This window comes from Lotus japonicus, chromosome 5 (assembly GCF_012489685.1).
Source record: "Lotus japonicus ecotype B-129 chromosome 5, LjGifu_v1.2".
Classification (NCBI taxonomy): Eukaryota; Viridiplantae; Streptophyta; class Magnoliopsida; order Fabales; family Fabaceae; genus Lotus; species Lotus japonicus.
Window position 1 is genome coordinate 46812279 of NC_080045.1, and position 27592 is coordinate 46839870.

At 41.1% G+C, this 27592-nt stretch overlaps 2 protein-coding genes across 2 annotated transcripts; one reads left to right on the forward strand and one right to left on the reverse strand.

Moving 5' to 3' along the window:
- The first annotated feature begins 268 nt into the window (after positions 1-268).
- Positions 269-3001, forward strand: LOC130719660 (protein MAINTENANCE OF MERISTEMS-like). Its single transcript, XM_057570272.1, has 3 exons — positions 269-281; positions 1727-2487; positions 2576-3001. The coding sequence occupies exons 1-3, from the start codon at positions 269-271 to the stop codon at positions 2900-2902; spliced, it is 1101 nt and encodes a 366-aa protein (XP_057426255.1). The 3' UTR covers positions 2903-3001.
- A 5186-nt stretch (positions 3002-8187) lies between these two features.
- On the reverse strand, positions 8188-9858 carry LOC130720772 (RING-H2 finger protein ATL16). The gene has a single exon (XM_057571469.1). The coding sequence runs from the start codon at positions 9429-9431 to the stop codon at positions 8367-8369; it is 1065 nt and encodes a 354-aa protein (XP_057427452.1). The 5' UTR covers positions 9432-9858; the 3' UTR covers positions 8188-8366.
- Positions 9859-27592: the final 17734 nt, after the last annotated feature.

The following is a 27592-nucleotide window of genomic DNA, read 5'->3' on the forward strand; positions in this document are numbered from 1 at the left end:
CTTCAACCTTCGATCTCCGTCGCTCCCCTTGCTTGAACCGTGTACTTGAAAGGTTCCATCATCTCCATCAAAGCTCTTCATCAACCCCATTCTCCCCATTCTCAGAATTGAAACCTAGAGGTAAGTATTTTTAGATTTTCCCCATTTAACTTGAAATTATGTGAATCATTCAACCCTAGGATAGTCGATTGATGCTTGTGTAGAGGTTTTGTTGGCTGAAATGTCTTGAATGTGGTTTGGGTTTAGGGCCGATTCATCATTGTCGTTAATGGCGTTTCTGGGTAAATACGGATCACCGGTTTCCGTATTGAATATGGAAAACGGTCTTCCGTATTTAGTATGGAACCTGGTTTTCCGTATTCAATACGGAAAACCTTTTTCCGTATTCATCTCAGAACCAAACCCAACCCTTATAATTGATTCTGGGTTCAGAATCAATTATAGAAGGTTTCCAAAGCATTTGTGAGTAGTTTCTAGATGCCATAATTGATTATTAGGAAAATAAAAGTTGGTCCAAGCATGCATAATCCACAGAAGATCCGATTATCATCTATGTACTTAAAAAATTCTATGAATTTTCCATTTGCTTGCATCATGTTTCTGTCTATGGCTGAAATGGTATATATAGTGAATGTTTGCTCTGAATATATAGTGAGAATGAAGAACAGAAAGAGGTCTCATGCTTCTAGTGAGGATGTCGGGGCTACTGAGGATAGACACCGGCGGTTACATGCTTCTAGCCGGCGCGGCGATCATGCTGCAACCTCTCAGGCGGTGGAGGCTTCAGCTCCTCCAGTTGTTTCTCCGCCGTCTCCCATGATTGAGTTGCCTCTAGTTGATTATCCGCCGTCTCCCACGGTTGAGATACCTACAGTTGATTCTCCGCCGTCTCCCACGGTTGAGTTACCTCGCCAGGAGTCATCAGGCGGGGAGTCCTCAGGCGAGGAGTCTTCCGGCGAGGAGTCATCCGGCGAGGCCTCATCCGGCGAGGAGTCATCTGACGAGGATAGTATTCCTCCGCCTGATGTTGATGTTGATGTCCTGCCGCCAGAGCATGGGCCACAGGGTGGCGAGGATGACCTGATCCAGAGGTTGCCGCCGTTTCCGGGGGGGCCTGTTGAGCTGTCGCTCCTCACCCATTATGCTGATCACAAGGCTCCCTGGGCGTGGCATGCACTCCTACGCACAGACGAGCGGTATGTGGACCGTCGACAGTTGAAGGTGGCCACAGCTGGGGGGAAGGTTTGGAACCTTGCTTGTGATGGTGATTCAGACAGTCACAGGCGGGTTCGAGAGTTGATTGAGCAGACGGGTCTTCATCAGCTACCCTATTGCAGCTACCCGGTGACAGATGCATGCCTTATTTTGGCCCTTGTGGAGCGATGGCATGAGGAGACTAGTAGCTTCCACATGCCGTTCGGGGAGATGACTATCACCCTGGACGACGTGTCGGCTCTTCTCCATCTCCCCATGGGGTCGAGGTTCTATACGCCTGGGAGGGGGGAGAGGGACGAGTGTGCAGCGCTCTGTGCTCAGTTGATGGGAGGATCTGTTGGTATTTATGAGGCTGAGTTTGATACGAATAGGTGCCAGACTATTCGCTTTGGGGTCTTGCAGACCCTGTATGAGGCTGCGTTGGCGGGTATGTCTTAATTATTACTTGATTAAATTGTATCTATTATTATTGTATTGTTATAAACTATTAACTTAATTCATTTCATTGTAGAGCACCGAGATGAGGACGCTGCGCGGATTTGGCTGGTGAACCAGCTAGGTGCGACGCTCTTTGCTAGCAAGAGCGGAGGCTACCATACGACCGTCTACTGGATAGGGATGTTAGAGGATCTTGGCCGAGTGTGCGAGTACGCTTGGGGCGCGATTGCGCTCGCTACGTTATACGACCAGCTTAGTCGAGCGTCCAGGAGGGGGACGGCCCAGATGGGAGGTTTCAGCTCGCTCCTGCTAGGATGGGTCTACGAGTACCTTTATGACCGCGTCATTATCCGGAGGGCGGATCCGGAGTACTCGCAGGATCAGCCTAGGGCGCGGCGGTGGGTTACGTCCCGGGTCCCGCATGCAGGCCTTGATGAGAGGCGAGTCATGCTCGATGAGCTGACGGTGGATGACATTATATGGACCCCATTTGAGGACCATCGGGCTGATCGACCACGGGATCCGAGGGCCATGTATTCTGGCTACATCCGGTCACCATTTGGCCGTGTTGTTCGACAGCATCTACCAGAGAGGGTTCTGCACCAGTTTGGCTACATACAGGATGTCCCTCGACACCCCTCTGAGATCCATACGACTGGGTCCCTTGCTGAGACCGCAGATGCTGCCTATGCTGAGTTTGAGCCGCACCTCCGCCCTCAGGGGATCCCTGCTACATATCCGGGAGAGGCTGTGGAGGATTACATGAGGTGGTACAGCGCTGTGTCCCATCGGTTCATCATCCCTGATGATAGGAGGGAGGAGTTCAGTGCGGTGGTAAGTTTGAATTTTATTTTCCATTCAATTGTGATTTTTTGTTCATGATATTTTATTTGTATCTAATGTATGTACATTATTTTTGCAGACTGTTATGCGTCGGGCCGTGGACTTGTTGGAGCAGTCACTCGAGGTGCCAGATGCTCCTGCAGTGGGCACGCATTCCCGATCCCTCACTGAGAGGGCGCTGGATTTTATTAGATCCAATGCCTTCATTGGTACCCAGGGGGTAGCCTTTGCTGCTGTCCGAGGAGCTAGAGCTGCGGGAGGCAGAGGTCGTGGAGACAGAGCGCGTGGAGGCAGAGCCCGTGGAGAGGGTGCTCCTGCAGAGGGTGCGCGTGGAGGCAGAGGCCGTGGAGGCAGAGCCCGTGGACCTAGAGGTCGTAGGGGGGCCGGTAGGGGTCGGGGCGAGTGATTGACTGTATATTTGTATATTTTTTGTGTATTTTTATATTATGACATGTGACTCTTTGTATTATGACTCTCTTTATATTAGTCGTGCTTTCTATTTCCACTCATTATATGCCGACTCTTATATTGAAAAAAACTCGTATAACTACACCGTAAATAATCAAAGGCAGGATAAGTAACATAAATAATCCATGGCAAGCAGTTTAAAGGGTACAAGAAATTATTCAGAAGCAACACGAAAACAAAATTAATCCTCAGTGATATCGATGAAGTCGTGGGGTCCGCTATCCTGTGGAAATACTTTGACTATGTTGGGCAACGTTATATTCAGATAACAAACAGATTTACTCGGTGCAAACACAGCAACCTGCAAGTAAATTGCAAATTTAAAAGATTAATGCGTACTTGTTCAAAGGAAGCAAGATTAATGTTTAGGTAATAGATGATAGACCTTTTGGTGCTGTCTACATAGCTTAATATTATAAGCAACAAATGAACATCATAAGGGCAAGGCTCATCAGATTAATATTACAGAGCGTTTACAAATGAATATTACACAAAGTGCGGTGTCAATCTGAGGTGATGTCTACATAGCTTTGGTGACTAAGAGGAACACCATGGTTGGTTCATGGTTGTGTATACCTTCCACTTGCTAAACACTTGCTCCTTCTCTCCGGGTTTTAGACGACCAACAAAATTGTGCCCAAGTAGTGACCTAGCTGGTTCATGGTTGTGTATACCTTCCATCACCTTTAGCCGCAAATCTCTATCTATGCCATTTTTCCTAGGTCGTCCTTTTAGACGGTCGTCCTTTTAGTCTAAAAGGACAACCTGTCTTTTCTGATCTCGTCCCTTCAACAAGGTCAGGGTCTCTGTAGGGAACATATTTACCATGCTTCTCGCACCCCAACATGACATAAGCTTTTCTGCTTCCATTCCCACCATAATCTGACTTTGTGATCAACGTAACATATCCATTTTCAATCGCAATTCCATGAACCCAATTGATAAGATCATCACGGGTAGGGAAAATCTGTTATAATAATAAGAATTGATTACAAGGGTGATCAAGACATAATAAGAATTGATATATTACACTCTCAAAACAGTGCAAAAATCTGTTCAAAGAATACCTGATCAGTTGCAAATAAATGCGAGACATCTATACTTATACACGGGGGCACAAATGCTGGTGGTGGCACCTCTGTAGTGGCCTCTTCAGGTTGACCATTGTGAAATCCAGCTTCAATCCATTGTGACTCACGAAAGAAAAATGAATCTGTCATCCCTGTACATTAAATATGGAACTTTAGAATCCGTAGTGAATACGGAAGTGCAACATCCGTAGTGAATACGGAATTGCAAAATCCGTATTGAATACGGAATTGGAAAATCCGTATTTAATACGGATTATACATGTCCGTATTAAATACGGAAATGTGTATTCCGTATTTTATCACGCTCAGAATTCAAAAACTCATCCTTCTAACTACTCAAACTACTTAATCTAACTACTTAAACTACTTAATCTAACCACTTAAACTACTTAATCTAACAACTTCCACTACTTCAACATAACAACAAAGAACAAACAACACTTACCTCAAATGCATCCAATGGTGAGGTAGGAGAGGGTGAGAGAGAGGGTGGTGGTGGTGGTAGGAAGAATGAAAGTGAGGTAGGAGAGGGTGAGAGAGAGGGTGGTCTGGAGGCATTGAGGGGGTTAAGGGGGCTGGTGAGAGGTTGGTGACAGAGGAGTAATGGTGGAGGGGTTGGTGGAGGGAGGAGTAATGGTGGAAAATGTGATGTCTGTCAGAGATAGAATACGGAAGTTTAACTTTCGTATTCTATTTTAGTGAATACGGAAGTTTTATTTCCGTAGGGCATTTTTGGGTTAAAAAAAATGAGGTGGGGCGCGGAGCCCCATAGGGGGGGCCCCAAACCCAACTCCCGATGTGTTGGAGCCTTTAGAAAGAGAAATGAGTCAAATTGGAAGATGAATCATGAGACATGCATCCAATCAATTTTTTTTCTATCAAAACATTTTTTTCTCTATTTTTAAAGGATTTAATTTATATTTACTAATATAGTGTAAAAAGTTTTATATATGAATTCAATCACATCTTAAATTTTTTAAGGATAAAGATTGGTACATATCATGGTGATTCACGAGAGAGATAGGATAGAGATGACATAACTGATAGCTGATTAATGTGATATATGATGTAATATAAAAGAGGATTAAAGAGAAAAATGAATGTCACAACATATTTGTGACGTGGAGATAAGAAGGGTGGGAGAAGACATGCATTAATTAAGAAAGAGAGTAAAAGAAAGTTGAAAGTCTAACTTGAAAAAAATAAATTGCAACTTTTATTTGTAGATTTTTATTTTAAAGAATTGTGTTTTTTTCATTTGATGTGTTTAAAAATGATGTGTTAGGTTCGTGCCCACTCAAGAATTTCTCCAGAATTAGAATTGGCTACGCAAGCAGACACATAGTTTCTCGTGTAAAATAAGTGAACATTTTAAAATAAATTCTTAAGATAAGAGATTAGCATAAAACTTGATAAAATTTTGATAAATGTACAATGTCTTATTCTGGGCTGGCTTTAAAAAAATAATATTGCGCGCTTGATTTAAGCTGCAGTGGCAGTGAGGGCTTTGCATTTGGGCCCATTTGAAAACATAACTTAATTAAGCGCTTATGATCATAATCGCCTATGTCATAAGCGCTTATTCATAAGCTATTTTAAAATTTTTATTGAAATAAATAGAAAATAAGCTATATATATAAGCATAAGTTTTTTTTCTTAAATCCTGAATAACTTATGAAAATAAGCTCAAAACACTGACATAAGGGCTTATGCTATCAGATAAGCTCAAATGAACTCTTCCAAACGGGGTCTTGATCTTATCTTTAGTAGTGGTTATCTCATACGACAAGTAAATGAGGCTTCAAACAACAAACATAAGCTTATACGACAACTTCCATCTTTATCCCATGCATTGACCATGTGAGTTTTTCTGGAAATTTAGCTTATTTCGTTTCGTCATTTGGAACATGTTTGTTGCCTATCCTCTGTATGATTGTATATTTTTTTCTGTAAGACTGGTTTTGATGCACCCTTCTGAAAAAAGACAGGGTTTTAGTTGCGGCCCATTTTTAGATCAAGCTTGCAAAGAGTTCTATTTAGTATTTGGACCTAAGCCCAAAGAAATCATTAGGACCACTGAACCTTCCTCACAGGCCAGACCCACACTAAAAACTATTCCCTTTACCAGAAAATTCCTTGGATTAAACACTGTGCAAAATTTTCCGGATAATTGGTTATTAACATACTATTTGATCCTATGTGACTATGTGTGTGTTTAGATTTTTGTTAAATTTAATATGGACCCAAGTTAAAGCTAATGTGTCAAAATTATGTTTTCTGATCCACGTTAAACTTAACATGAAAAATTCTAACTTCTTCGTTAGTTTTTGAGATACGTAAAATTACGTTTGAGTTGGCTCAAACGCCAAAACAAACATGCACTAAGTGGTTTAGAGATCATCTCTTGCTGCCCCAATTCTTCTAATAAAAAAAGTTGAATTCCAACACATAATTAATATACTCTTCCAGGTAAAATATCCTTATCGAAAATGAATTTTAAAACCCTTTCCACTTGCAACACACCAAGGACATATGGATTTTGTGACCATCAAACCTCCCAAGTATCTGCTTCTATATTAAAAAATGTAAATATTGTGGCCACAAAATTCACATGCATGAACTTAATTATGGTTTCAAATTACTGTGATTATGTCTTTTAAGTTTTTTTTATATAGAAATAAGTCTGTGGTGGTTAAAAACCGCTTTAAAATCCGTATGTTACTAGTGTGTTGCAGCTTAATTAGGGTTTTCTCAACAGAAACATAATATAAAATTATTAATGTGTATCCACCAACCGCTTAAACTTTTATAATAATTGGTTAATGACAAGGTATTAGACTGATCTAATTTAAGTCAAACTCATGTCTAAGTGGGCGAGTTATAAATATAATATGAAATTATTCATGTGTGTCTAGTCTACAACTTAACTTTTGGGGTAATTGGTTCATGATACCCAAATAATTGTTTTATACTTGTATAGTCAAGAGAATGTGGGATTCATCAGAACCTGAAAAAAATGATATCCACCTTGCATTCACCGTCTCCTCTCAGTACAAGAAAACACATACTGAAATAATTTTTTGTCATTCTGTTGCTACCAAAAACAAGAGACAATCAGGCCCCATCACTGCTGAAGATTTTCTTCCCCTTCCTTTGGGGAATGTTATGCCCTTTACCTTTTGGGAAAGATGAAACAGTCCAACATCTCACGGGTTCCTCAAGTGTGTTGCAGATCTTGTAGCCTGCCCATGCTTACATGCACATGGAGTTCCTTAAAAGTCCATGTAGATAACATGATAATATGAATGTTTTAAGTTTCAAGAATGGACTCTTTCAGCGAGTGTAAAACAAAAGAAATTACTCCTACTATATGCAGACAATGTTTTTGGTTGGGAAAGATTATAACTACAATGATGAACAAACACCTACCAATAACTTTAGCTGTTCTTTCATTAGTTATATAATTTCTTTCAACCACAAAGTTAATGATTGATTTGGATTCTTACAAGCTGGAAACAGATGAAACCGTGCAACCATAAAGCATCACCAAAACCAACCAAATATATTACCAACCTTTTCATTCTATCTATCTACTAGCATTACAGCACACAATAGTGTTTGCAAAAATACAAGTTTGGTGGTTGTGTACTATTTATCAATGGAAAATGACCCTTCTTTTTCTTTTAAAATCAATTTTGGTACACCTTTATCTCTATACTTTATTCACCCTTGGATTCTCTTTTTGGTAATTAGTCCACTTTTTCCACTTCTTTTGCTTCATTCCCTACTTGGACTTTTTCCCTAAAGCAAGATTTCCTTGTTTCTCTTTTCCATATTTGGAGAATAAGACATGGAATCACTTAAGCTATGTTTTGATAACTGTTAACATCAACTGAAGTTAGCATTCGTTTTGAGGTAAAAATTGAACATAACTCTTCTCTTCTCTGTTCACATTAATTTAACCGATATCTAAACACACACTTAATTGATTGATCTGTAGGAGGAAAATGTTTGCTTAAGAAAGCTACAATGTGATGATTTCAACAATGATGCTCCTCAATCATCATCATGGCTCCGTGCCGTTTAAACTAGACCATACACATACACATGCCATTAGATAAACCAGGAAACATAAAAGAGAAATCATGGTTTCACATTAATTAAATCCAATTGAATAACTATGTGTCATACAATCCTATGATCACCTATTCATACATCTAAATCTCTATCTCACCAAAAAAAAAACCTGAGAAACTTGCAAGTTGCAAACATAATGGAAAGAGGGAAAAACAAGTGAGAATCAGAGAAATTTCAGGGGTCCAAATAAACAGGTTGAACAGAACTTCTTGACCTGCTTCCATAACCAAAGGAAAAGAATGATTTCTTGGCTCTACCACTACTCCCACTGCATCCTTCAATGGAGCTGACTTCATTGACTTGCATCTTCTGCTGCTGCTGCAAAGCTTCTTGAACTGCTACATAAAATTGTCTATCCCCTGATGAGTCCATGGAGAATGACCTTCTTATGGGTTGGACTGAGAATTGTTCATCTTTGCCTCTAATATCAATGCACTCATCCCCCATGCTTGTAACTTTATGGAGCTTCCTTGGTTTCTTTTCCACATTTCTATGCTCCAATTTCCTTGGTAAAGGACTAATAGGACATGCTGGTAACTCTCTTTCTTCTCTTCTCTGCAAATTTTGGCCTCTGTTATGATCATTACCCAATTCAATCACAACAAAATTCTCATCCCCACTAATGAGGTTTTCAATTGGTGGGGTTTGATCTTGAGAGACAGAGAGCCTCTGGTTGAGAAACTGATCAATCTGGGATCTGTTTGTGAAGGAAATGCTTGTTCTGCAAAGTGGACAATTGGCATTGTTCTGAAGCCAAACATCTATGCAATCAATGTGAAATACATGGCTGCAATTTGGTATAATCCTGAGCCTCTCATCTTCTTGAAACTCATTCAAGCAAACAGCACACTCACTGAAGGTTTTCTCTTCTCTGTTCCCTTCTGTCCTGTACTGAATCAATGGGATTAACCGGATCACTGCATCATCCAATCCACGAGGTTCTGTTCCTGGTGAGTACATTGCAGTTAGATCTTCACGCCTCCTAGATGGAGAGAAACGCCTCAGAAGATCAATGCGGTGCCAATTGAGACAACATTTGATCACAAAGATGTAGTAGCTCACAAGCAAAAAAGCTGTAGCCATGATTCCAATGATAGCAATAGCAATGATGGGAAAACTGGTGCTAGAAGAATGAAGATGAGGGTGAAGGATTGAACTCCCTGAACTTGTGATTGGTGGAAGAGCTTGTGACTGTGATGACCCATGTTGGATCAAGAATCTTCTGGTTACAAGATCCATGCTTTCAGATGCTACAGAAGATGCAGAAAAATGGGTTCTCTGAGATCTTGAATATGAACACAAGACATGAATACTAAAAGCAAAAACTCAGCAATGCAAGAGTTTTGAGGGAAAGAAATTGGCACTTTCCGGGGAAATCCTTAGCATGTGTACTAGTTGGACTAGGCTAGGACTTTCATGAAACAGATAAGAGGTAAAAAAATTGTAGGGGACCAAATTAAGGGGTAAAGTACATGGTAGTTACTATCAAATGGAGAGAAGAACTAGTGTTGAATCAATGAAGAGGTAATGAAAAGCAGATTCTAGAGCAATGGGAAATGGTGGAGTGTTGTGGAGAAGAGAGAAGAGAGAGCAAACATAGGAGGTGTTTAAATGAGGGTGGTGCTGGTGAAGGGGACAACACATTAAGGAGGTTGAAATTCAATGAAAATAATGTTGTCAAAAACCTGTTTTCTTTATTAAGGTTGGACTTGGAGGGTGGAGTCTTAGCTCAGAGTACGTATACAGTTGGTGAATTTCTCAGAGTTTGGGTATAAAATGAATAATATATCATTTACAAACTAAATACACATCAACCTTACCTTACGAGATAAGGAAGAAATAAGAGAGAAAAGAGTTATATAAAATGTAATGCGACAGAAAATGTAAAAAGTAATAGAAAGAAAAATGAGTGAAAATGAGATAGAAGAAAAAGTTAAGTGTGAATGAACCATTGTTAATAGAAAATTGTTTCTTATTTTTCAAGTGTCTCGATCACTGTTTCAATATTTTATATAGAACAGCAGATTCGATTAAAAAAATTGGTGATTTCATTAGAATGGATGGCGGTCCATTAAGAATAATAGTGGTTTGCTATGACCAATGCACCACCCATGTGTTTCTTACCATTTGCATTGAAAGAGAAATGTATTAAAAAAAAAGTATCTAGGTTTAATGTATAAGATACTACCTTTCAAAAAACAAAATATAAGATACTAGTACATCAAAATTAATCGAGCAGAGTATGAATATTCTGTTGTGGTCTTAAAGATATTTCTATTTTGAAGGTATCAATCAAATAGAGTAAATTTTTGAAATAATTCTTGTCCCTTTCTTTTTAACTTTCAACTTCAATAATTGAGATTACATTAGATTTGCAGAACCATAGTTGTTACCTTGGTGCAAATAATATTTCAAAAATGATAAGTAAGACATAAGGGAAAAAGGATAGTGTAATATATAATATGATTGATAAGTATGGGTGTATTTGGTTTTAATTTTTAATCATCGATCTGAGCTCTAAATGTGGATCAGAGCCTCTAACGTAGATTTCCATCGTTTTAAATAGATTTGCGAACCGATTTTGAGAATCGATTCTACAAGTTTGATCCAGATCTGACAGAATTAACTTGGGGTAGCTTCTCTATCAGATTGATTCGATTTTGTGTATTTGTACTATAATTTAGTCGCGGAAATCAATTATGGATAAATGTATCCAAACATAAATCACGTCACTTAAACTCATGTTACCAGATCCAATTCTTCTAATATTGATCCAAACACACACTTAAGAAAGAAGGAAAAAAATAAATGTGATATATAATGTCAAATGAGTTTGCATAGTGGTTTAATGCTTCGTAAGGTTGAAGTTCAATTTTTAATTCTTATAAATGAAAAACTCAATGATTAATAATTTATTATTGCTTAGGGCAGGTGATTAGTTCACGTCCGTTAAAAATGAAGTACCTTATTTAAAAGAAAAAAAATGTATAATGTGATAGAAAAAAAGCTTAATTGCACTTTTGGTCCCCCAACTATTGTCTTCTTGCGAAAATCATCTCCAAACTTCAAAATTAGCAAAAAATGTCCTCCAACTATACCTGTTGTTGCACTTTTGGTCAGTAGTTTACCTTCCGTGAGAAAACTAACGTGAGAAGCTGATGTGACTCCCTCACGCGCGTCTCACGTGACTTTCTTCAAAGAGCTTGATGAATGGACAAGTCACATGTTTCTCACGTAACTCTGAAAGGCTCCAACGGTCATCTCCCTCCTCCATCGTCTTCTTCACCATGAAACCCTTTTAGAATCACGTGAGAAGCATGTGACTTGTCAAGTCATCAAGTTATTTGAAGAAAGCCACGTGAGACACGCGTGAGGGAGCCATAACAGCTTCTCATGTTAGTTTTCTCACGGAAGACAAACGGCAGCCAAAAAGTGCAAAAACATGTATAGTTGGAGGACTTTTTTTGTTAATTTTGAAGTTTGAGACGATTTTCGCAGGAAGACAATAGTTGAGAGACAAAAAGTGCAATTAAGCCTAGAAAAAATATATACATATATCAAATATAAAGATAGAGAAAAATAATGCATATGTGGTGTGTTCTTACTTTTCGGTCTATTATCAAATATAAATGACACACAAGAAAACCATATTGGAATAAATTTGGTTTGAAATAAATAAAATTGTTGCGTACTACTATTTTATATTTAATTCTTACTCATTTAATTATTTGTATTAGTACGAGTAGTCCATCTATACATGCATAATAGTGACATGGTTATTATTGTTTTTCACACATAAAACACAATTAGCATTTGCCGGTTCATCTTTTTAAAATATTTTTGTCCCCACCAAAGAAAAGGACACTCAGAATAGCAAATTTTTTGGCATAAAGTTAAAGATAGTTGTTCTTCCCATTTAACCATCATTCCAAATTAATTCAAAAAGTTCTAATGGTTGGCTTCCAATTGCGAGAGCTTACAAATTACATGAACAGTTAATGAAGATCATTGAAGGATTTAGCATCTAATTCGAGGAGTAATGATCTTACAAATAGTTCTTGAGCTTCCAATTAGATACATCATCTCTCAATCATAAAGAAAAAAGTCTCGCAGTCACACACCCCACATGCACCCCACAATCGAATCCTTAATCACGGGGCTGACCATTGATGAAAAATGTTGACTATGATCTTCTGCACAACAGTACTTTTGCCTTTAGCCACCGCCTATCTTATTTGAAAAGCTTTGGCCGAATTGCAATTTGGTGGTTCATTAATGTTCCCAAGGATTAACTCAAGTTGTAAGAGTTAGAAACATAAGGATTGTGAGAGATTGAAGGGCGCAGACTCAGAGTTCAAACTCTGGTGAATGAATTAGTTTGCTAACTTTACTAACAACTAACATTGCCCTATTAAAAAAATACCAAAATGCTTATACTTTTGAGATTATTAGTTAATGACTCGTCCGAGCTTATTATTAAGCTTCAAGTGCGAATAATATTGTACACGCTCACATACCTTTTGTTGATGTTTAGCTTTTCTCATTAGAATTGAGAGCAATAAAGACCAAACTCTAACCACTTGATTATAAAAGCTTTGATATCATATCATGAACTAATAATTTCAAAATCTTAAATGGTTAGTAAATGACATATGAGTAGTTTATATTATTAGTTAAATATGTTTTTAGTCCTCATCAAATACTGTCATCGACCGAAATTAAAACATCGCGTGGATAAAATTTGCACACTGGTCCTTAGAACATTTGAATTTCTTGTTTTTCGTCCTCACCGCAACGATGCTTACGTGTTTGGTAAGTGCTTACATGACACTCTAAAGTCATCTCCAATGGTAGAAGGAACACTCTCGCCCGTGTGTGAAATCGTTGGAGCAAACTACATTTTTGATAAATTATATATAGTATGTACAATGCTGTGTCTCTTAAATTTTCTGAAAAAGAAGTGAATCTTGTTAATATCATTATAATGAAGAGATTATAAATTTGAATAAAATATAAAAGTGTGATGTTGATTGTAGGATTCACTAGAGAAATCTTTAAAACTTGTTGGATTGAGCTAAAAAGTTTGTAAAGTGATATAGATGATGTGACATCATGAGAAATTGTAAAGAATAATGTAAAATAAAATGTAGATACTTTAGTGGGTATGATGGTTAGAGATGCTATAACATTTTATGCCACGTCACATGAGGTTAGTTGTGAGCCTCCCGGGAGACGCGATCGATCGAGGAAGACGTCAACGGGGGAGAGAAAAAGGAAGGTTTTGTTGAGTTTATCATCTTAGCTTCCGGATCGCCAGTAGAAGAAGAATCTACATCGCTTCAGATAACTTTGTTGGTCACCGGAGTCTCATCATTCTTCGAGTATGATTCTTTTTTCTGTCGATTTGGAGGTTGTTGGTTCTTCGTAGGAGGAGGGGTGTTCAGTTGAGGCTACAGTTTAGTAACCTTGTCGGTATGGTCCCCGACCTATGATGAGGTTTTGATAGAGGTTGAGGAAGGTAGTCCCGCCTCTGTGTTGTCATCGCCCTTGGCTTCGTCAGTTTTAGATAGTGTTAATTAGTGATGGACGTTACTTTAGGCGAGCGAAAAAAATCGTGGCTTGTTACCAAAGCTTTGGGGCTGGAGTATGATGGAAACGACATAAATGTTATCCGATGTCTTGAAAAGGAATATGATAAACATTTTATGTCTTGATTTTCGTTTCTTTTGGGTTGTTTTTTATAGCTACAGGGCATTTTTTCCCTTTTGGCTTGGACGGAAAATGTTACTTACACACCTCAAAAAGAGGTGGAAGAGGTGAAATGAGAAGAGAGATAGGAAGAAAAAAAAAGTAAGAGAGAGAAAGTATGAGATGTGATAGATGATAAGAGGAGAGAGATAAAAAAAAATAAGTGGAAATGAAGTGTTTAAAAAATAAGGTGTATATATATGATTGTTGGGTTGGACCGTGGGTGCCATAGTTTGTATTACTCATTTATTAGCCTATGTTGGCCTTTGTTGTGAGTCCTGGTTGAGGTTTCCTTTGAGTGTCTCAATTTTTACTGGGGTTACCTTCACTGCCTCTTAGGATTTTGTCCACAAGAACTTTTTGTGGATTTTATTATAATTATTATTTTTTATTTTTTAAAAGATAGACATGTCAATGAGTGGACTAAAATCAATTTTTTAAACTTTAAAATGACCAAAAAATTATTCTAGAAAATTGCATGTTACAAGCATATTGTAACACATACATTAGGGGGAAAATTGTAGTGGGTCCTGAATTTCTGATACAGTGCTGTGTAGAGCAACAAAGTCAAATCCGTGTGCAGTGTTATCTTTTATGGAAAAAAGTAAAGGGTACAGAACAAACACGCATTCATATTTTGGCTTGTTGAGAAAGGATATCAACTTAGGTGAGAAAAAAATATCAAAATACACACAGTCACACTTTGCTTTCCGAGTTTTCAAAAAGGTATTTCACACATTAGTCAAATGTTTGGAGCCTGTTGTGTTGTGGGGGCCTTGTAACGTATGCCATAAGAAACTTCCCACAAGTACGTACTTTTGGACAAAATATACCAAAACTTTTTGAAAATCTCAGCCTCTGTCCAAACTTAATTATATGAGAATGAAGGGACGAAGTGAAGGGAAGGGAAGTGAAAGCTCTTTCTTTCTCTATTTTGATGGGTACCGTAGGTCTTTCTTGCTGAGAGGGTTATCTTGTTGGGCTCATTTCAATATTATGCAGCTTCTTCTCAGTTTTGGTAATATCATGGGTGAAAATTTGTGTCTTGTTGTTGTTTACGTCGATTTTTGGTAAACAAATATCCTCTTAGTTCGACTAAAGGAAGTTTAGATTTCAGGGTCCTTTTGAGAAAAAGCTTTGCCAAAGTGTAGTGTGTGAATAAATGTGTTTTCGACAACAACGAGCAACTCAAATGAAACTAGATTTTATTGAATACGAGTCGATTACAGAACAGTCAAACAAACTAAAATAGCATGAAAACTACATGAACTGCAGATTTCGACAAACAAACTACACAAAAGAACTGGAAATCAACAAGCTGAAATGCAGGAAAACTAAAGTGTTGGTTCTGCAACATACTCCTCCATCATCACGTTTCGCTCCTCGAGTCTCATTGATGCGGACATTAGAGCTTTCTGGTGAATTTTTCAGAGTTTAAGTTGGGAACCTTTTCTTCTGCTGCTACTTCCTCTATTTATAGTGTTCTTTCTTCGCACGTTCTTGGCGGTTTTCTTGAATGCATAATGGCTTCGTGGGTTTTGAATTTTGGCGCCATACCCCACGTTTAGCCGGTGGTCTTCGCGCACGTGACTCTATTGCCACGTGGATGGTTCTGAGTCGTGGGTGACCGTTGCTATTCGTGGCATCGTGGGTATATGCACGTGCTTGTAGTTGCTTGTTACTCGGTAACTGCCTCTTCTGTTAGGATGATCGAGATTTCTTCATCTGCTGAGTTTGTCGAGACATAGCTCTTGCTAACTTGGCTTTGGGGGACACCATGTGCTGAGTCGCCGGTCTCGCCGTAACCCTTTCTGTCGAGAATATGCCTTTGCACCATGATGTCGAGAATCGTAGTACTTGTAATTTTTAGCTTAACAGTTGCCCCCCAAGAATGTTGGTTGTCGACTGCTTTAGCTTGGAGACACCAAGCATTTTTGATCGCAGCCGTTCGATTCTAACGATTCAAATACTTTGCGCTCTCGACCATTCGATCTTCAGGTCCAATCAGCAGCCATAACGTCTGAAGACTTCTCCACTAGCTGACAGTTATAGCCTTTTTAGGGCCATGATTTCCCCTATGCCAAAAAGCTGAGAAGTGACATGAGTTCGCTAATAAAATAATCTTTTGGACTCCAAATTTTATAAATTCCTGCGCAATGTGGCCTGGGTTCCGTTTGCCCTTTTGCTTATAAATACCCTACTCACGGTCCTTGTTCAAACTTTACCTTTTCTCAAACCTTCAGCTTCTTCCCCCAAAGCTCTCACTTCGTCTTCTTCCATTTTTCCTGGAATACCTTCCGTTTCCTTCAATGGCTTCCAATCCTGAGCAGATCATTCCGTTGGCCACTGAGCTTAAGCTGGATGAATCCAAGCGCGTGGCAATCCCGGAACCTCCCAACGAAGCAGAGAAGAGAGCTATCTGGAAATCCCAGGTACTCATTCCTTTCTCTGTTAATGGTACTTTACGCGCCATTTTGGGTCCTTTGAAAGTAGTGAAGCATGATAGGCCCAATAGTCATCCTGAAGAACATGAGTCATTTCACCCTAGTGTTAGGGGAGAGGAGCTTATTTTGGCATTCCAACCCTCTTACCGTATGCCATTTCTTGCTGACCCAAAACGAGCCTTTCGTTCAGCTCCTCCTAACCCCTCTGCTAACGACAAAGCCTACCTGAAATGGTTAGATAGGGTTGAGGAAGACAAGAGGCAACACTGGAAGGATGTCGGGATTTTAGACTTGATTCAGTTGTCGAGGTCGCAAATCTCGTATAACCCTGCTATGCTACTGAGTGCACTTTATTTTTGGGAGAGGTCTACTAATTGCCTCCACGTTCCCTTTGGCATGATTACTCTCACTCTCTTGGACGTTGCTGCCATTACTGGATTATGGCCCATTGGTGACGATTATCACTCTACATCTGCAGCTGCTAACCCCATTTCCATTCCTACTGACAATATTTCGTTTAGTCGATTTATTAAGGACCATTGCGTCGAGAGTGGTGAGGTGTCTGATGTTGAACATGTCGCTTTCTTGCTGTATTGGCTGTCTGCTTATGTTTTTTGCACCAAGTCTTTGCGTATACCTGCCAAGCTTTTGCCCTTAGCCAATCTACTTCACGAGGGTCGACAACTCGCTATGGCTAGGCTTGTCCTTGGCAACCTCTATCAAATGCTGAATGAAGCTGTCAAGGATATCCGGAATACCAAGACCGTCTCTCTGAATGCGGCTGGACCTCTTTGGCTGTTTCAACTTTGGTTGAATGCAGTCTTCGAATCGCTTCTTCCGGTACAAGATAATCCTCCAACTATTTCTAACACCAGGATTGATGCCCATAGGCTCGAGACCCTGACCCCTGCTTATGATGCGTCGAGTTTTGAAGCTGATTTCAGAAAGTATTTTACCATGTTTCTCGAGCTGAAGCATTATCGTTCCAGTTTTTCTCCTTATAGCAAGGCTGTTCGTGGCCCTTTCTGGTTGAGGAATTCTTATCCTAATGCTTCTGATTCTGCATTGCCCAAAGAGCACCATATCACACTCTGGAGGACCCTCTTATCTCCTAGAGTCTTAACTGTAGGCTTTTCTAGTAGTGACTATACTCTATGTGGCTACAACCCTCAATTGGTTTCTCGACAGTTTGGGCTTAGCCAAGTTCTACCCAACACTTTGTTTGACAAGAGTCTAGTCCTGTACCCTGGAGCCATTAAGAGGGCTTCTGCTTTCGACACAACTGTTCATTTTTACAACAAGAAACTTCTCAACCTGAGCCCTTCACTTACGCTCCTTCATATTATGCTACTAACGCTTTTAAAGCCTGGTGGTCTGAGTATTGGGCTCAGATTTCGAAGCCCCTCGTAGATTGTCTGCAATGCATGATAGATGCTTTTCTTTTGCAGAAGCAGGATCCGAAGAAGACCAAAGGTATGCACCTGGCAGAAATTCGATCCTTTCAAGAGTTCTTTGGTGTGGTATATTACCCAACTCTTCGCCTTCGAGATACGGTTGCAAAAGCAGCTCAGGTATTGAGGCAAAAATGGGAATTTAAAGCCAAAAAATCCAAGCTGGTTATTCCTCCTGGTGAGGAGGGTCTTTCTTTTGTTACTCGAAAAACTGGCTTTAGGTTCCCATCTTTGCCTACGAGTAGGTTTGCATTGGCCTTCCCACCGGTCCTACCCAAATGGGTTGACCATGTAAATATAAATGTGTTGGCCAATCAAGCTCTACCTCCTCGAAAGCGAGTGACTTGGACTAAGTACCATTTATGGAACTTTCCATATCATGTGCCCGTCGAAATCTTCAACCACATATCGCTGAACATGCGTATTGGTCAAGGTAATACTTCGACTTGGCCTAGGTTTTGCTGTTTTACCTCTTAATTTTTCTTGTTGTTTACAGCTGAAGTCATTACCCAACCAGCTCCTCAAGTCGTTTCTCCAGTGGCTCATTCTTCTAAGGACAAGCCAGTCGTGATTGAGGATGATGATGATGATGATGAGGATGATAATGTCAGTCTCGCTGACAAGCTCAAGGTACTTTCCTCATGATTTTCCCCTTTCCTTTTCAATTTCTTTGGAATATGGACTAACGTATCTTTCGACAGAGTCGAAAAAGGAGACCCAAGCCTGCTGCTTCGGCTAGTCAGAAGAGGGCCAAGGGGGTTGGTGCTTCCACCACCAGTGGGGCTTCTAAGTTAGCATCTGATGCTCAACCGGAAGTCGATGGCAAAGAAGGTGGTGGCGACGCCTCCATTCATGTATGTTCCCCGTTCTCGTGGGTACCTTGCGACATTTTAACCTGTGATTTCTTAATCCGATTGTGTTTGTTCTTATTTTCAGGCTGATGTTCATGAGCATTCCATTTCCAATCCTCCATCCCGTGAGAATTCTCCAGCTCCCAATCCTGCAAAATCCAAAGCTGAAGGTGTCGAGAAACCTCCCAAGGTCGCATCCTCGGCTAAAAAGACCTCAACATCTGAAGGGAGGAGGAAGGTTAGGAGCAGATCTGGCCCTAAATCTCCCCATCGTTCCAAAAGCTCCACCAACTCAAGCCCTTCTAAGGAATCTGCTTGCCAGGTATCTTTACATTTCTTTATGTTCTGCTGGTCCATCTATTGTGCATTTTACTTTATCGAAAAGGGCATTAAAGAGGTTTCTCTTGTAGGAAACTCAACGTGCAACCTCTCCCATTCGCGAAGCAGAAACTCTTCCAGGCAAGGATGATACCCCTATGCCTCCTCCAAAATCGTCTGCCACCATGCAACCTTCGCCTCAAGCCAAGGGTGGCTCTTCGTCTCATGTGTCTAGTGAAAAGCTTGACACTTTGTTCGAGGAGGACCCGTTGGCAGCTTTGGATGGCTTTCTCGATGGCACCTTAAACTTGGATTCTCCACCCCATCAAGCTGATGCCACTGCTGAGACTGCTCAATCTAGTGGGGTGGCCAACTTTCAGCAAGTCGAGGAGAGTATGGGTCGGCTGAAGGCTATTGTTTTCGCCAGTGGGTTTCTCGACCAGGTCCAAACTGATCCTCAAGCGAGCCATGCTGCTAAGGAATTGCTCGTCTTCCTTCTTGGCCAAAAACTTGATTCTCATCGGGCTGCTGCTTTGGCCAACCTTCAATCTTTCTTAGTGGATGCTTCAGCCACTTTTCATCAAGTCAAGGACGTTGGCCAAGCTGTTAGCCTTAAGGAAGCAAAAGTCTCTTCTGGTAAAGCTCAAGTCGCAGCAATGAAAGAGGACTTCAAGAAATTCACTGCTAGGAAGGTTTTGATTGCAGATGAAATCTCTGAAGTCGACACTAAACTTGAGGAGCTGCATCGAGAGATTACCAGGTTGGAGAAAAAGCGAGCTGATTTGGTCGAGGAAGGCCCTGCTGTGAAGGCTCAGTTGGATGTGCTTACCAAGGACTCCAAGGCTCTGATCATCTCGACAAAGGATGTTATCAAGGAGTTGGAGGTTGACCAGGCCGTGAAGAAGGATCTCGATGCCAAGATTGCCACCTTTGCTGATCGCTTGAATTCCTTTAAATTCCTGCTTTAAAACTTTATCTTATCAATATGTAATGATGGCACTATTTTAACCATGGCTTTCCATGCCGATTTGCATGTAATATTTCGACAGTGGTTTTGGCACGTAGGCCGTATAATTTGACGTTTAATCTGCCAAGTCTTTTCAGTTTCCACTATGCATTTATTCTGACGGCTATTCACTTATTGTTGCACCGTTCAAACTCCCTTGCACCCCCTTACGTAGTCGTTGCTTGGTTTCTGGGGAATGAACCCATTTATTGCAATCTTATACCACGTTTTCTTGATTCAATGTAAGTCTTTGTTCATTAAAGGCCAAAGCTATTCACGATGGTAGTGGTGATCTACATGGCCTGTAACCACAAGATGAAGAGTTGGCAACTGATCGCCATTAATTAATGCATTCCTTTGTGGTTTTACTATAAATAGAGCGTTTTTGGTTACTTCTCTTCAGTAGCTTCTTCAAACTCTCCCTTGCTTCTTTTCCAGAATTCTTTTCCTGCTCTTACAAACCCCTTCAGCCATGGCTAGCCGTCGTGTTCTCAACCAGATCCGGAGCTTGGCTTTTGATCAGGACCTATTCTGGGAGTTGCACTCTTTTCTTCCTTTGGCTGAAGAGCTTACGGGGCTCATTAACCAGCTTCTTTCGAGGAATATTATTGCCTCGGTAAGAATTCCTCTTAAGGAGTTCTTGAGCCTTCTGCGTGAAGCTGTACCCCTATACGAAGAACACCGGGAGCTTACTGCTCGAGTGTTCTTTGCTGAACACCGGATTGATGAGAAGATGGAGGAATTTGAAGCGTTGAAGGCTGCTCTGAGCCAGGCGGACCCCGAGGGGAGTGTGGGAGCTCTGAAAACCTTGGTGGACAAGCTTTCTTCCACTGCCCGTGAAGAGCTGGATATTCGACAGGAGAAATCGCGACTGGAATCCCAACAAGAGGATGTCTTGAGGCGCATGGAGCCTCTTAGGGCCAGATACAATAGTTATAGGGCCAATCCTCCCTTTTAAAGTTTCTCTGCCATAGTTGTAATGCTCTATTCTACTTAATAAAACATTTGAGTTTGGCAATTTATTTTCTTTTACTTCCTTATTCGATGTTTATTTCATGCAATGTTGGCTTATACGTTTTTAAGTATTTGCCATTTATCGTCATTTGTCGATTTCGACCTCCTAATTCCTTAATCGAATAAGCGTTGTTTAAAAGCACTTTCTCAACTGTAAAAGGGCCTTCCCAGTTTGGGGCCCACTTTCCGTAACGTCTATCTTTTTTATCAATTGGTAAGACGACCTTCCATACGTAATCACCAAGCATAAAAGATTTAGCTCTAACCTTTTTATTATAAGCTTTAGCGACGCGATCCTTTTGCCTGGTTAAGGTATCCAACACCGATAGTCTTTCTTCGTCGAGATTGACTAATTCGTCAAGCATCATATTCCAATAATCTTCACTTGGAATTTCCTCTTGCCTTTGAATTCTGCATGACTCTAAATATACTTCTACTGGTAATACCGCTTCTTGGCCGTATGCTAGTTGAAAAGGCGTTGCTCCGGTAGCTTCCTTAGGTGAATTCCTGTAAGCCCAAAGCACTTGGCCTAACGTTTGATGCCAGTTTTTAGGTTTTCGACCAACATGTTTTTTAATCAAGGAGACCAATGTTTTGTTGGCTGCTTCTACTTGACCATTCGCTTGAGCATAATAGGGGGTCGAGGTTAGAAGTTTTATACCCCAAGACTCTGCGAATGATGCCACCTTTTGGCCTACAAACACTGTGCCTTGGTCTGTAGTGAGTGACTCTGGTAGCCCAAAGCGGTACACTATGTGATTCTGAATGAACTCGATCACCGTGTCCTGGGTCACATTTTGTAGAGGAATTGCCTCTACCCACTTGGTAAAGTAATCTATAGCCACTATGATGTACTTATGCTGTCTAGAAGAACATGGGTTAATTTCACCAATTAGATCTAAAGCCCAACCCCTGAATGGCCAGGGTTTAATGATTGAGTGTAATTCACTTGCTGGCACATGTTGTATCCCTGCGTGTCTCTGACAATCTTGGCACCCCTTGGCATACTCCATACAATCTTTCATAATAGTAGGCCAATACATCCCTTGTCGAAATAGGATCCATTTCATCTTGATTCCTGCCTGGTGGGCACCACATAACCCATCGTGAACGGCCGAGATTGCTATGAACGCGTCGTCTTCACTTAAACACTTCAGTAGTGTTCCGTCGACGTTTTTTTTGAATAGCTCGTTTCCCATGATGACATAGCTCATTGCCCTGTATTTTGTCTTTCTGTCTGTGGTACCCACGTGATTTTGCAAGTAATCGACAATTGACTTTCTCCAATCATTAGGTGCCATATTGTCAATGACCAGGACGTCGAGGTCAGAGGGGTTTAGTTTTTCTTTGACTTCGATAAGCTCTTTTAGCCTATATTTATCGACCATATATCCTGACGCGATTTGTGCCAATTCATTGGCCTCTTGATTGTCTACTCTGGAAACATGGCCTAGCCTAGCTTCGTCGAATTTGGCCAACAGATTATTAGCTTTCGTGTAGTACTTAGCTAGATTTTCACTGATGCATTTGTATTCCTTGGTGAGTTGCTTTATTACCAACTCAGAGTCTCCTTTTACGACAACATTCTTTGCTCCAAGGGCTATCAGGATTTCGAGGCCTGATATCAGTGCCTCATACTCGGCCTCATTGTTCGAGCAATTCTTCTTAATCCTAAACTTGAATTTCGTGGGGATGCCCCCTGGGGATACTATGAACATCCCAATTCCAGTGCCATTTTTATGGCTGGAACCGTCGAAAAACAGCTTCCAAGGTTGGATGCTCACATAAGTTACAATTTCTTTAGGCAAAGTGTGATCTACTAGGAAATCAGCAATTGCCTGCCCCTTAACTGCCTTTAGTGGGGCGTAAGTGAGTGAATATTCGGTTAGGGCCAGAGCCCATTTACCAATTCGACTATGCAAGATAGGTTTAGATAACATGTGCTTTATTATATCATAATGAGAAAAAACCATTACATCAATTGGCTTTATATAATATTTCAGCTTTACACAAGAGAAGTACAAGCATAAGCACAATTTCTCGATCATAGTGTATCGAGTTTCTGCATCATTCAACACCCTACTTAAGTAAAATATGGCTCTCTCCTTGCTATCTTCATCTTCTTGAGCCAACATGCTTCCAATGGTTCCATCTGTGGCAGAGATATACAGCTTCATTGGCTTTCCTCTTATAGGTGGTGCCATTACAGGTGGGCTGGACAAGTACACTTTGAGTTCATCGAACGCTTTTTGGTGCTCTGCTTCCCAGCGGAACGCGTCTTCTTTTTTAAGTCGAAGAAGTGGGGAAAATGATTTGGTCTTCTCGCTGAGGTTGGCAATGAATCTCCTTAGGAAGTTAATCTTTCCCAACAATGATTGCAGTTGTTTCTTGCTGGTTGGTGGACTTGTGTCGAGAAGGGCTTTAGCTTTGTTTTTGTTGATCTCGATGCCCTTTTTATGCACCACAAAACCCAAAAAGTCACCTGCAATAACACCAAAGGCACACTTAAGGGGATTCATCTTCAAGCCATATTTCCTCATCCTCTCAAAGGATTTCCTTAAATGGACTAAATGGTCATCCCTCGATGGGGATTTCACCACAATATCGTCGATATACACCTGCATAAAAGTTTCAATAAAGTCATGAAAAATGGTGTTCATTACCCTTTGGTAGGTCGCGCCAGCGTTTTTCAGTCCAAATGGCATGACCACCCACTCATATGTCCCCAAGGCACCAGGGCATCGAAAAGCTGTCTTCGACACATCTTCTTCTGCTATGAAGATTTGGTTATAACCTGAATAACCATCTAGCAAACTTAGGTATTCGTGGCCGGCAGCTGAATCCACCATCATCTCGGCAATGGGCATGTGATACTCGTCTTTTGGAGTGGCAGCATTAAGATCTCGAAAGTCAATGCAAACCCTCATCTTTCCATTTTTCTTGATTACTGGGACCACGTTAGCCAACCAATCCACATATCGAGCCGTTCTGATAAATTTGCACTTGAGGAGTCTTTCGATTTCTTCCTTGATTTTCACCAACACATCTGGATGGAACCTCCTGGGTAATTGTTTGACTGGTTTCTTATCTTTTTTGATGGGTAACTTTAATTCCACCAATTCTCGACTAAGGCCAGGCATTTCATCGTAATCCCAAGCGAAACAGTCTTTGAATTCCTTGAGTAATTTCACCATCCTGTCCTTTAACTCTGGGTCGATAAGAGCACTGATGTATGTTGGCCTCTTTTCTAAGCCATCACCCAAGTCCACTTCTTCCAAAGGGTCTTGTGCTTCCATTTTCTTGGAAACGTCGACCATTGACTTCTCGAAACCTAATGGACCATCATCATAGATGCAATCTAGCCTCGAATTGTGATGGTCCTCGAATTCACATTCCTCGACACTCTGCTCGTTTTCTTCTACGCACATGTTATCCTTATTTGTTGTTGCCTCCTCCTGAGGTGTCATTTCGACAGGCAGAATTGAGGCATTGGCTTCGTCAGTAGCCATTTCTTTGGCTATTCTTGCGGCCTCTAGAGCCGTCCTTATTCTGTTTTCGGCTGCGTAAGCCGAGATTCGAGCTATGCTCGAATTAATCATCTTTAACATCATTTTGCCACTCAGTAGTGGCATCCTTTTCTTCATCGCTGTGCCATCCACTCATGGCATCAGGTTTGTAGGCTTCATTCAGGTTTAATCCCCTAATGGGGTCCAATGTCACTGAATATTCCGAGTAAGGATTGAAATATTGATTAGCTACTGTGTCTAGAGGAGCGATTGTGGCTAAACTTTTCTCGAAATTCTTTTTGCCGACGTAACTTGTCTCCGCTAAATAGTAGCTTTGATCTGCTTGCACGTTCTCGACGACCCCATCCGATTTCCAAATGGAGATACGTTGGTGCAGGGTTGAAGGCACTGCCCCCACGCCGTGGATCCATTCTCTCCCCAATAGCAGGTTGTAGTTGGCTTTTGAGGGGACCACAATGAACAGTGTGGAACAGGCTACCGTGCCAATGGTTATGTTCAACATGATTGCTCCTAAGGAAGAACCTGTTTTCCCTTCATAATCGGAAAGTACCATGTCGTGAGGGATTAGATCTGCTTCAGTCTTGCCCAGCCTCTTGAGCATAAACTTAGGCATTAAATTGATTGTGGCCCCTCCGTCGACAAGGACTTTATTGACTCCTTTTTCGTCGACTTTGGCCCAAACAAATAATGGCTTCAAGTGGCTTTTCATCTGCTCCGTTGGCCTTTGGAAGATAGCTCTTTCGTCTTCGACGGATCCTTTTTGCATCACATAGTAGCACAAGGGGTTGTCATCTGGCTCTTCCTCGTCGTAGTAGTCTTCTTCGTTCTCTGTGACCTCTGAGATTCTGTCGAATTCAGCGGGTAAGATAGACACTATGCAGATGATTTTAAGATCTTCCCCCTCACTGTCATCGAAATCCTCGAGCATGTCTTCATCCTCATCCTCGACAACATCCTTCCCTTTTTCTTTAGCTGGATTTGGTGGCACGGTTACTCCTTGTTTGATGGCGTGGTCAAGTCGATTGATGATCCACGCCACACTAGGCTCCTTGTGAGGGTTGTCTTCTGGCTTTATGTCCCATAATGAACGGAACTTGCCACCCCTTTCCCTTTCCGCTTTCCTTTTCCTCAGGAAACGTCTAAACTGGGTTCTGGTCATTTGTTCAGGAGCATAATAATTCCCAGAGCCATAGGAATAATTCCGCGACACGCGGGAATTGTTGATGTAAGATGACCCTTGGCCTAAGTCGATTTTCTGCCACTTGGGGTATGGTTTTGGCCTTGGAGGTGCTTGCTTAAACCATTGATTTTTTGGTAACCCAGCGTCAGGGACATAAGTCTTGTCCTTGCTTCTTAACCCTTGGCCTTTATGGCCATCGAGTTCCTGATCTCTCTCAACCCACTCCTCATGGGGGTACTTCAATCTCCTGGACACAGGAGCTCTCTTCTGATAATGCCTTTTCATTTCTGAATCTTGGTAGGCCTTGGCTGCAGATTTGTCGAAAACGGCGCTGCATCGAGGGCACAACATGACTTCTTTCTCGCCATCTTTGCTCCGGGATAGTAACTCGACGAGAGTTTCTCCAGCCTTGGGATAAACCTCTTCTAAGCTCACTTCTTTCTCGACTTCTGGCTCTTCGACAGTTATGTTTTCTTCTCTTGCCTCTTCAAGCGTCAAGCCCAGACCTAGCTTTTCAGAAATGTCGACCATGCCAATGTAGAAAGGCTCTACATAGTTGGCCTCAGCTATCTGCAGTGGATCAGAATCGATCTTCATTTGGCTTTTGGCTTTTTCATCATACTTGAGTCTCCCTGAGTCCAATGCCCCTTGCACAAGGTCCCTGAAACGAACACACTGTGAGGTCCAATGGCCAAAAAAGTTGTGATATTTGCAATATTTCTTCCCTTTCCTTTGTTCAGGAGAAGGAAGTTTTTGGTCTTTAGGGACCACAAGCAAACGATCAGACACAAGTATATCATAAATTGCATCACATTTGGTCACATCGAAAGTATAAGTTTTCACAGCAGGAATCGTGTTCTTGGGGTTTTCCTCCCTAAGTTTGTTTTCACGTGGCTTCAATGCTTTACAAACATAAGGGTCACCTGGCTGAAGTTCAACCAGATTGACATCATTTAATTCGACATCTGCAGGGACTTCTCGATAGGCACATGGACTTTGACATACTGGGTCAGCATCTATGTACGCCACTTTTTCCTTCTTTGGCCACTTAGTAGTCTTGGCCCTTTCCTCAGACTTTTCGGCCTTTAGCAATTCGATGTGCCTTACTCTATCTGCGAGCAGAGACATATCTCGAATGTATTGAGTATCGATTTTCTTTCTAATAGAATACTCTAAACCACCAGCGGCTAAGACCACTAACTCGTGTTCAGGGACGTGAGTGAAACATCGAGATTTAAGCATCCTAAACCTGTTTAGATAATCATCAATAGATTCTGCTGGCTTTCTTTTGACGCTAGCCAAATCCTTCAAGCTCACTTTGCACTCTCCCCTAAAGAACTGTTCATGGAAAATCCTTTCCAACTGAGCCCATGTGTGGACTGACCTAGGGGCGAGGGTGGTGAACCAGGTAAATGCATTCTTAGTTAAAGAACTCGGGAAGTACTTCATTTTTAAATTTTCATTGATGGCCAAGTCCCCTGCTTCGATTTGGTACCTGGCTATGTGTTCTACAGTGGACTCTCCTGAATCCCCCGAGAACTTAGTGAATTTAGGGACCTTCCAGCCTCGAGGAAGTTCTGATTCGAGAACCTCCTCTGTAAAGGCCGACACGAAATGAGGTCTATTCGCGAAACCTACGTTGAAACCATGTTGGTTCAACAATTGTTCCACTACAGCAACAACTGTAAGATCAAGTTTTGATCTAGTAGTACAACTCTATGTTTTGATGATTACAAGTTAACCTTTTGATATGAACAATTGTGGTACTCTAACGTGTTTTTCTGAGTGTGCTATTTACAGGCTCTGACCCTGACTCAATTTCACACAAATCAGAAGCACTGTGTATAAAGGGTAACCCAAG

What these genes read in the sequence shown, in the direction of transcription:
- LOC130719660 (XM_057570272.1), top strand. An exon ending in GGGAGGAGTTCAGTGCGGTG is followed by an intron (nt 2,488 to 2,575) that starts GTAAGTTTGAAT and finishes TTATTTTTGCAG; the next exon opens with ACTGTTATGCGTCGGGCCGT.
- LOC130720772 (XM_057571469.1), bottom strand. Translation starts at nt 9,431, where the DNA reads ATGGATCTTGTAACCAGAAGATTCTTGATCCAACATGGGTCATCACAG.